The sequence below is a fragment of the Athene cunicularia genome (assembly GCF_003259725.1).
Source record: "Athene cunicularia isolate RWA chromosome 28 unlocalized genomic scaffold, athCun1 chr28_part1, whole genome shotgun sequence".
Classification (NCBI taxonomy): Eukaryota; Metazoa; Chordata; class Aves; order Strigiformes; family Strigidae; genus Athene; species Athene cunicularia.
In genome coordinates, this window is record NW_020799139.1 from 1,760,016 (window position 1) to 1,771,259 (window position 11,244).

An 11,244-nucleotide genomic window follows, 5' to 3' on the forward strand; every position below is an offset into this window, starting at 1 on the left:
TTTTTTTTTTTTTTTTTTTTTGCTAAATGAAAGGTGAGGGTTGGGAATAAAGTGCTTTGTTTAAGGTCACCTGCAGCACACGTTTATTCCAAGGTGTTAATATTTGCCAGTTGGGATTAATTCAGTTCTTAATCATGTTTCTTAGGTACTGGAGTTTTTAAACCGCTTTATTTCTTGCTCTGTTTTGGTAGACGATTTTTGCGAGAGACGCTGAAAATGTCAAATGCAGAAGACTTGAATCGATTAACAGCCTGTTCTCTCGTACTCCTGGGTCATATATTCTATGTGTTAGGGAATCACAGGGTAAGCCTTCGCTGCCACCGGTATTACCGTGTAAATGTTTGACTTGTCGTTTGTCAGAGAAAATCGGGACATTTTGTGAAATTAATCATATTTTAAGAATGCTTGCTTATGGGTATCCTGCTAAAAGTTGGCAGCTTGTTGACTTACATAATTCTGTAGCTGTAATTTGCATGTTTAATAATGCTTTAACAAAGTAGTAGTGTTCGAAGCCTATTCTAGAAGGGTGTGTTTCTATAATGCCTGAAATCACTTGAACAAAGGAGCTGAATAAAGGACAAAAAACATCATTCAACTGGATTGTTTTGGGAGGAATTGTGGGTACAAGCTCCTTAATTCTCACCCTATGTCAGAATGCATGAAATATTTCTGTTATCTTGCACAACATAGACACCGTAATTCCTAGGACAGAGCAAAATTCCAGACGGCTTTAGATTTGATGTGTTTGTGGTGGTGTCCTGTTAAGCACTTCTACTCATTAGCTAGAACCTGGCAGCTATTAGACAAATTTTTCTTTTCAAATTTAACATCTCTATGTAACGTGTATTCGCAAGGGGGTGGAAAAGAAATACCCATTTTGATATCTGCTCTTCACCAGGAAAGTAATAATATGGTAGTACCAGCCATGCAGCTTGCAAGCAAGATACCAGATATGTCTGTGCAGCTGTGGTCTTCGGCTCTCTTGAGAGGTAAGTTAGGGAGAGGCCTTGCACTTAAAGAAAGGGCCAGGAGCCCGTTTGCTGCTCGTGGGGGATCGAGTCGGGGGGTGCAGGCCCCCGCCAGCCTTGCTGGGAGCGAAGTGAAACGCTGCCTGGCTTTGCCAAACACCGCTCAGTGTGCGAGGTGGTTCTTCCAGTTAGTGGTGTGCAGCTCTGGCAGTGCTGTCAGATGCTCTGGGTGGGGTTTTTGGGGGGCTGTAAGACACCTGGGATGGGCAGGGCCTGGAGCACCCCCCCACCACCGTGTGACTGGTGTGAGCAGCCGTCGTGTTTCTCCTGGGGCTGCTGGATGGCAGGTCCCGAGGCAGACACCTGAACTCGGGCAGGGCTGCGGCTCACACCCCTGCAGCATCCATTCTGCTGCTGCTCTGCTTCCCTCTGACTGCACTTCCAATTGGAGTAAACATTTGATTAAGTTTCACTTAGGCTTTGCTTCTGTGTATGGGCTCTAATAAATATAAGAGACTATTATATTGCTTCATACATAAATATTGTTTAATCTGACTTACACAGGCCCCAGGATGCTTTGTTCAAATATTGACTAGCTTCTTGGCAGACCGTCAACATTAATGCTGCAATTGATTTGCTCTCACTAGAAAATAAAGCAGTAACTCTACCCTTTTTCCAAGAACTTATCCCGCAGCTTCCATTTATATTAAATTGTCATGTTTACTATAAGCACAGTGCTCTGTGCTGAGCACTGTGGGCCAGGCTTATTTTCTGCTTTGCTGTTGCCTTTGCTACAAAACCGCTTCCAGGCGATTGAAATACTTCTCTTCCTCATTTCCAAGTAGTAGTTGACGTACAAAACCCACTGATAGTACAATGATGAGCCTGCTGTAGATGAACCACCACCCGTGTTCGGCTGCTGTTGCCTCCAGTCGTATCCACGAGCCTGGGAACAGCAGGAGGCAGTTCCCGTTCTGTTTTTTTTTCTTTTTCTTTTTTTTTTTTTTCCCCCCAAGAGCTTCTTCTATAGAACTAATTAACTACTCTTGAAGAAAAGGTGCTTGATGAGGAGTAGCAAAATACAACCACATGTTCATCGATAGTAGATGCAGTGTCCCAGCCCAACGCACTGTGCTGCTTGGAACTTACAGCTGAAATTGGGTGATTCTTTAGTAGGTTACCAGTCTTAAATCAGATTGAGCTGATAACTGTGAGTAAATCTCACAGAAAACCAGATACTAAGATCAGCTTTCATTGTATGCAAAGCAGCAGGCTTCTGTAGTCCCCCGAAAGTAAGGATTCACCAAAAAGTGTTGCTTGAATGTGTTGCTGAATCCCGCAGCAGTGAGGCTTTGCTGTTCCCACTAGATGGTGCTGGAAACTCAAAATCCAAATGCAAACAGCAAAGGGGCTTTTATTGGAGTGGGACACTTGCTTCCTCCTTTTAGAGCTACCATAATGTTATTTTTAATAGTTGGAAACTAACACCAAATCCTCCAACATGCGCTGCCACACTGTTGGAAAAGGGAGGTTCTCTAATGCCCCTGCTGCTCCAAAAGTGGTGATAATCTCTTAAAAGCAGTGATAAAACTTTGGTATATTGGCTGTTTAAATGATTCCGTCATCAAATACAGGGAAGGGCCTCTCTAGGTAAGAGAGCTGGTCAGCTGAGAACAGAGCCGGTGTTTCTTGGTGAGCACACGATGCTCTTGTCTTTCAGACCTGAACAAAGCCTGTGGAAACGCCATGGATGCACACGAGGCAGCACAGATGCATCAAAACTTCTCCCAGCAGCTCCTCCAGGACCACATCGAAGCGTGCAGTCTTCCAGAACACAATCTCATCACGGTAAGCCATCTCCATCTTGCACTTATGAGTGGTTTTTAAGGCAAAACTTTGCTTTCCTGCCTTCTCCTGAGCATGCTTCAGTAAGTTGCCCAAATTCAGTCTACTTCCTAGTATTTAAACTGGACTGATAACAGAAAAAGGGAGTGTAATAGGTTAATTTTCATAAAGGTTATTTGGTGGGGCATGGTCTTGGTTTCTTAGTAGTGTTTTCTTGGTAAACCAGAAGGGTTTTTTTTTTTGTAGCAGGTAGCCACTTTGACAACGATTGCCTTTGAAACAAACTTACTGTGTTTTTAGATTTAATTTTAATGTTGAAGTCATCCAGTCTGCCTTGTTCTGGGGAGTGCTTTGTACACTGCTAAAAGCACAATTTTTATTGATACCTTAGCATTCCTAAGGTTTGGGGCTTTTTTTTACTTATCTATAAATTCAAATATTCCAGTTACACCATCAGATGTCTGTGTAACCATGGCATTAAGGTGCATCTTCCTTACTTCAAATATTGATGGCCTTCCTGTCAGAAATGTTTTTAGCACTGTTTTTAAAATATAGATTGGTTTCCTAAGCTGCAACCCAGCAATGGCATAATTTAATGTTCTGGACCGAAATAATGTCCAAATGGGAACATGAGCTGCGAAGAACTTGATGTCTTCTACCCAACATTCCCTTTTGGAGAGAAGAAAGGGGGAAAAAGGCCAATAGGAAGATGCTATTTGCGGGTTTTGCTCACAAAGGGATGCCCAGACTTGTGAGGATGACAGTGTTGACCCCCCTGGCCAGGTGCCTGCCTCCACCCAGTGTGGCCCAGCGACACAAGCCACCGCTCCCGCCTTCCTGTCTTTGCTTGCTGTGGCATAATCTATGATGGATTAAAAACCTGGAGGGGGAAGAAGATTAAAAACCCAAATATTAATCTGCCAATTTTAGAAGATTTTTTTTTTTTCCCCCCTCAGTGTGAGAGGAGAATGTTCTAGTAGTGAAATGAGAGAACCAGAGGCTTTACTTGCTCTGGGAACACTAAAGCTGCAGCACGCAATGGGATCAAACCCACCCAAAGTTAGTCCCTCGGTGGTGGAAGTCATGGTTTCCCACAGCTGGATGGTCAGAGGTTTACCTGTAAGAGCAGGAAATGCTTTCACTTGATCACCATTGACCCTGGATCCAGCACAGGAGTCAGCTAGGTTTGGAATGATGGGAGCTCCATGCATGTAAAACAAAGTCAAACCTGATACGCAGCTTCTCGTGATGAAATCTTTATCTCCTGGTAGCGAAGAGCTCCTTCCTCTGGCCTTGCTGCCATTCCTCCCCTCCCCAGGCAGCGGCCATAGGATTTTCATGCTGTTTGTTATCTTTCAGTGGACAGATGGACCACCTCCTGTACAGTTCCAGGCACAGAACGGACCCACCACCAGCCTGGCCAGTCTCCTGTGAAACAGAATAACTATCAGGACAGTGTGTTTAAAAAGAAAAAGAAAAAAAAAAAAGCCAAAAAAGGAGAGAGAAAAAAAAATTCATGCAAAATCTTTTCTTCAAAGAAAAGGCAGCAAATTCCTCTTCTAGCGAGGGCCTTGTAGGAAACAGATTGCAAAGACAACGTACATTTCATAGACTTGCGAAGTGAGAAGGGCATTTTAAGCTGCTTTTACATAATGTGTGTGAATATACAGCTAGTGTGTATATACCTACTGGTTTTAATCTGCTTTCCTCTTACTGAGAATTAAGGTTTAGTCCAAAGGACACTCGTTCCTTAAATTGTTAGGTATCTACTTTTTAAAAATTATTCACAGGAAATGAAGAGGACTCGCGCAGCTTTGAATACCAATTGTATTCCAAATGCTCAAGCCTTCCCTGGAGTATGATGCATGCCAGTTTTAATGTTTTCTGTGCCCTTCCGCTCCTGGGAATATTTGGATTAAATCATGATTGATTGTAGGGTGCCCTAAAGTTTGAAATTTAGTTTCTGAGGGTAATATTCTTTCCTTCTTGTTGTCTGCAAGTCGTTGCCAGTGCTGGGTGTAGCCTCGCAGTGAAGGTCGGGAGGAGATGGGCACCATCTGAGTGCTGGGGGGGGGGTGAGGTCCCCGGGGTGTCCCCCCACCCTGTCTGAGCAGCAGGTTCCACCCCCTGGATGCAGGAGTGTGGGACAACGTGCCACCACTTCATCCCTGGGAGGGTTCTTTTCCTGATGCCTGGGCCCGCCCAGGGGCAGGCAGAACCACAGCTCTCTCCATCTCTGCCACTTGGTGTGATTTGTAAGGAAAGTTCTCATCCTCCTGCCTAGTCCTGTGTTGGCCAAGCAGCTGGGAAACGGCGTTTTGCATCTTTACTGCAGCCTCACCAAGGGAAGGCAGCATCTGTGCCTTAATGATTTTTACAAGTCAGAGTTAAACTAGGTGGTTAAAACCCAAATCCGATATAAGCCAGAGGCTTATGATAAAAACTATAGTCTTGCCCTTGGCAAAAACTTCACGTTTCCAAACTTTTCTGTGTTAGCTTTCCTGTTCTGTCTCAGTGTTTTGAACTCTTCAGCTGTGAATTCTCACTGCGTTTGCCTGTGCCTCGGCAGCTGCCTTAGAACAGGGGAGACGAGGCCCAAGTTCGTTCTGCAGAAAACAGTGTGAGAGTTGTTAATTCCATGAAGCAGCAGCAGCAGCTTTATAGCAAGGATCTGTGCCAGTCCGTTCAGTGCCATGTAAAGCTTGTGAGGTTCATGGGGTTGAATAAAGGTCTTTTTCTCTCTTGGTAGCTCTGCATATTCATCTCCCAAATTAAAAGGGGTAGGGAAAAGGAGTCTGCAAGAAAAATCACTTGTTTAGGGCTTTCTGTGATTGCTTCTTTTCTGAGGGAGGAGGAGAAAATTTTAGAGGAAATATTTGACCTCTTCAAACCTTTAAAACTTACTGCAGAAGGAATACTGTGAAATCTGGCTTGAATCATTGGTTTGGGTTGGAAGGGACCTTAAAGATCATCTAGTCCAACCCCCAGTGGTCAGTTCTTTTTCAAAGTCTTCTGTCTAGCAACTGCTTGGACACGCTCGCTTTTTCTAAATCAAACCCCTCAGTTTTTACCACTAAATGATATTAAGAGGACAAGTGCTTGTCCAGTTACCAAATATGATTTTATTTTTCCTCTACTGGACATGCAGTGCCGGTTTAGGTCCTGTTCTCAGACATGTACTCTTGCAGAAGCCATGTGTATTTTAGGCCTTGTTCAGTCTCCACTGGGGAAAACACGGCCTCAGTATTGGTGTAGGGAGAGAGTCTCATTACTGGGTTTGCAAGAAAAAAAATCAGTGCTGTTTAGTCTCTCTTAAAACTAAAAAAAAAAAAAGGAAGAAGTGTGTGAGTTAGTGTACAGGGTATTTGGAGGTACCAAATACAGGGAGAATCCACACAGATGGGTCCCATCCTGCATCTCTCGCTCACTGAGACCGTGCTGGGTGTCACCACCCGGCTCTCGCCACCTCCTGTCCCCTCGGAGGCTCCGGCCCCGGAGCTGCCCCTGCCCTGCTGTGACATTCCTGGGGCCGGGGCAGGAGCCTGTGCCCATGGTGGCCCAGAGTCGTGGCGAGAGGAGGAGGAGGAGCATTCACTCCTCCTTGGCTTGGCCGCAGGGATCTGTTAGAACTTCATAAGCTCAACAGCTGGCATGTGCTCGGATTCCGATCGGGAGCGATCGGGTAAATCCTACCTCGGGAATATCGCTACCCCAGGGACTGTTTTTTAAGTCTTTCCCTTTTTTTTTTTTTGTGTGTGTGTATGGGAAGCAGTATCTCACTTTGGCTGCTCCCTCCAGAAGTCGCTGAGTTGCAAGGACTCAGTACCTGGTTTTAAGCGCCTAAATTTTCTCGTAGCTGAGGAATGCCTAGTAACTGAAAAACATCTACTTTAAAATCTGCTAGAGTCCCATTCAGGTCATCCAAACATTCTCTTTTTTTTTTAGTCTTTTATCATCCAACCTGAGGCTGTTATTTAACTGATTACATGCTCATCGCAACTATGAATTGCTTTAAATGTTGGCCAAAAGTGCTGCTTCTATAAGGCAATATTAAAAAAAAAAAAAGAAAAAAAAAATCCCAACTCTAGAGAGCTGTGGTTTGGGCTAAGTTTATGAAAAGCACTTTGCAGCAAGTGAGATGTCCAGGTAGCTGCATCTCCTGACCTTCTCCTGCTGCTCGAGGACCTGCAGGGCTTGTGTTGGGGGAGAGGGATCTGCAGTGGCAGTTTCCTTGCTGGCACTTGTGTGCGGACCAGGCTGCTCTGTGGCTCGGCTCCTTTGCCGGTCTGTCCTCGGAGGGAAGGAAGTACTTGAGAGAAAGCTGCCTGCTTGCTTCTGATGGAAGTGTGCTCAGGTCTGAACAGGAACCCTTTGCGGAATGTGGGAGCTGAACTGGTAATTGTCAGGAGGAACAACCCAGGATCCCCTCTGTGACGAGGCAGGTTGGCCTGGGCTTTGCTTTTGTGCAGAACCGCACTCGGCCGTGCTCCCCTGCAGCCCTGGGGAGGCCAGAACTCTGCTCCATTTCCAGAGTCCTCTTCCCATCACAGAATTTCACAAATCCTGTAAATTTGAAAATAACTCGGTGATTTTCTATCTCTAAAATTCAATGTACATTTGTTACAATGTACAGTGCTTTTTAACTACACTTGTATATTAAATTATTTAATAGTTTTTGCTTTTCAGTATCTTTTGTATGTAGCAGAGATTAAAACAAGGACCTCATAACTGAAGTTCTTCCTAATTTTTGAATGCGTATGTAAAGTTGAACAGAAAACTAGAAGTTTACAGTTTACAAATAATGTTCTGTTAAGTGCTTGGTCTGTCTAACTTGATTTGAACAACCTATTTCTAATCTTTCTTGTCCAATCATTTAATTCTCTATAGAAACAAACATGAAGTCTTTTATGAACTTCTAAAAAAAAAATTATTCTTCTAAAGATGTAATTTAGAGAACTGTACAGTTTTTTCTCTAGTATTTTTAAATGAGTAGCAAGAACTTACACAGAAGCATCTAATCACTGTTTTGTAGATAGTGTAAAAACTTATATATGTATAGAGAATGCAGTCTGAAGTGTTTGCCTGTTGTATTTCATTTCCTACACTATGAACATCAGAAAGGCCCACGTACACAGGAAATCTAGATCAATCTGGCGGCTGGGGAATTTAAAAAAAAAAATAAAATAATTGTGGACTTCATCCCCCGTCATCCCATCTGTGCACTCACTGTTACACCAGGAGCGAGAATCAACATTCTATCAATGTCAGGGCCTCCCGCTGCAAAGCTGCCTGTGGACACGTGGAGTTCAGCACCATGTATTCCATGTTGCTTCACTGCTTTGATTTTATTCAGGTTTTTCCAAATTACGCCCGAAAGTAAAATGATGACAGGAGCTCAGTAATGTCCCATTTCCCTTCAGAGATTACTGACCTCTCCACGCTGAATAAACTCATCTCCGGAATGTACGGCAGTTCTTGCCACAGGGGTGAGAAATGAGAAGGAAATCGTGTGTCGGTAGTTCAGGCTGTACAGAACACTTGGAGAAATCAGGATGAAATAACACCCGTCTGTGCTCTTCTACTGTCTGTCTTAGCAAGTGTATTTAATTGTTTTCCTGCAGTGAACCTTTAAATGTTATGTCAGGTTTGTACAATGTATTGTTAAGTGTCTGTAGTTCTCCATAAGTAGCAGGACGCGTACCCTCTGCCCGTGCTCCTTCCCGAAGCTGTAAATACAGTAACTCATGTAATGAGGCGGAACCGGGGGCAGCACTTTGTTGCCTTGGTTTCCTCTCGTTTTCTATATTAGAAGAATTTTTAAATAAAGTTTAATTTTACTTCTTCTAGCAGTTTGTAGAATACTAATTCCTTTAGTTGACCTGCAGGCGCTCCTGCCTACAAAAAGACACGTTTTAGGTGGCCACAGTGAGTTACCGCCTGGTCCAGCCCAGCCTTAGAAGCTGTTTAAGGTGCTGGGGGGCAGGGGGGGAGTGGAAGTGGATTGTGCTCTGCCTGCAGCTTGGCTGAGGGCTCCTGCCTGCAACGAGAACCAGAATTTCCTGCTTGCAAATGTCCACCTGAGCACTCGCCTTCGCACCCTGGAGATGGCTGAGGGTGGCTCTGAACCAGCTCAGGAGATGGCTGCAACCCTGGCAGCTGTCTGGGGTGAAACAAGACTTTTGTGGATCAGGCAAACACCTGGAATTTCTCTTACTTGGTCTAGAACAGGAGTATTTCTCACTGCAGTCGTGCAGTCACGAACGATGTTGACCTTCACAAATGGGATCTGGTTTAACGGAAGATTGCTTTTTGTGTCTTTTATCCCAAAATTTTCTGGCAGGTATTTTTACATTTGCAGCTTAAATTTAAAAGGAAGAAGAAAACTGCTGAATTAATTTGTCTGAAAGTGAAATTTTGACAAAACTAAAAATTTTAAGACTTAACTGCAGACAGTCGCTTGAGCTGCTCAACTAGTCCCTCGAATTTCACCACCGAAGCCGAGTAGGTTCTGTTCCAACAAGTTACTAGATGAAAATTTAAACCCAAATGGCAGCTTCCTCTCGACAAGCCTCGGCTCTGCTGACCCTCCAATCTCCTCACCCTGGTTACGTGCAGTTCCATCCTCAGAAAAAAACTGTGTCTGGCATAAACTGAGTTGTTGTCTCCTTCCCTCTGTCCTGCCTTGTTCATCTGCTCTTGGGGCTGACTCGGATCTCCCCTGAAGCAGGTTCCTTGCAGAGGAGATACCCAGTGGCAAAACTCCACGTGAAACATCTAAAATGTGTTAGCAAGAAGTACAAAAGTTTTGGTACTTGCCTGATAGATCTGGAGACACATCCAGAGTAGATCCTCTTTGTATTTTACTGCGTAGAGGCTCGCTGTGAGCTGACAAAGCAAAATTAAGATGCCAGCCTGCAGCACAAGCGACGATGTTTTCTTTTGTCAAGTATTTTTGCTCTTATTTAGCTTATTGCACGCTTGAAACATAAAGGAGAAAATGGATGTTCCAGCATTTGGGACCACTGGCTCCTGCCTTTGCAGACAGCAGAGCTTGCTGTCACCTCGGTAAAGTTCTGACCAACCGGGACAGGGAAAAAAAGTTACTGAAGAGATTTCTGGAAATTAGTCCTAGGTAATAAAATGCATCTTTGTGCTAGACCTGTTTTGAAACTCTCCTGATGACACAGCGAGTGAAGCAAGTGGAGATGCACGAGTGTGTGGATTAAAGCATGGATTAAAGCATCGCTTCAGAAGGATCGAGCCCTTAGTACTTAACCATAAGGTTTTGAATGGCCTGAGGTGAAGCCAGTGGCTTTCAGTGCTTTGGGAGAAGTCATTAACCAGAGTAAACTGGTTGGGAGCTGCACAAATAACCCTGAAGTTATTTGTAGCTAAAACTCTGGTACGAAGGGTGGAGGAAGGTACTTTGTAACAAGAAAACTTGGGTTGAGTCTTATATAAAAGGATATTGAGCAGAAAGTTGTTAGGAGAAATGGTGAATCTTCAATCTAGAGTGGAAAACAGCTCTGAGAAGTGGAGTGTGTTGGCACCGTCGCTCCGGGAGCAGGCGTGCTGCAGAGGGAGGGACAAGGCCTGGATTCTAGCTCTGGTTCTGCTGCTCTTTTCTTGCAAAAGCCTTGATTACGTGCCTTCCACCTTCACTTCCCTGCCCAGTAAAATGGGAAGCGCAACGATTTATGCTTATTAACGATTATGAATGAAAATAATAAGCATTATCTCACTTTTACTCTTTTGAAACAAGCACTTAAGTAACCTGATACGAAGCTGCATCTAATCCTATAATAAGCTGTATGCGGAAAATAATTGATGGAAGATTGGTGCAGGCATTATAAATAAAGGGCAGTTCCCCTCACTTTATTTACCCCTCGATTAGAAACTTGCTTCACCCAAGATTTTCTTTTTTTTTTCCTTCCAAGAGCAAGCTCCCTTGCAGGTGTCTCAAAACGCTGAATAAGAAGTCCCGAGGCTCACGGCAGAGGCAGTGAAGGTAGGTTGCAAGCTGGCAAGCTCAGAAGGCTTTTTTTTTGTACCAATACAGTCGTTCAGGGAGTCTCACGGGGAAAGTTAATTTATTAATTCCTTTGTTCCCGTTTCTATGCGTTGCCCCGACCGGGTGGATTTAGATAATCCCCCCCGCCTGCCGCGGCCGTGCCGAGCCCCCGCGCAGCCCCTGGCCACGGCCACGGCTCCCCGGAGCCCGCAGCAGAGGGGTTAACACCCCTTCGCCAGCTCCCGCGGGGAAAGATCGTTATCGGGGCCCTGTCGGAGGTGCGGCCGATGGCACGAAAACGTCTGCGCACCCCTGACCCAGATCCGCGGAGGAAGCGCGGCTGACTCACCCCAACCCCGGGCTCCCGCGGGCCCCGGGCGACTTGCCGCGGCTTGCCGCTGCCGGGCCCGGCTCCTGCCC

At 44.9% G+C, this 11,244-nt stretch overlaps 1 protein-coding gene across 1 annotated transcript in view; it reads left to right on the forward strand.

The window, feature by feature from the left end:
* Positions 1–7,992, forward strand: part of MAU2 (MAU2 sister chromatid cohesion factor) — a 17,931-nt gene extending 9,939 nt beyond the window's left edge. The window contains exons 16-19 of the mRNA XM_026864919.1: positions 192–303; positions 899–989; positions 2,689–2,816; positions 4,173–7,992. Of these exons, the coding sequence (XP_026720720.1) occupies positions 192–303; positions 899–989; positions 2,689–2,816; positions 4,173–4,247 (406 nt within the window). The 3' untranslated portion in view covers positions 4,248–7,992. The remainder of the gene's footprint in view (positions 1–191; positions 304–898; positions 990–2,688; positions 2,817–4,172) is intronic.
* Positions 7,993–11,244: the final 3,252 nt, after the last annotated feature.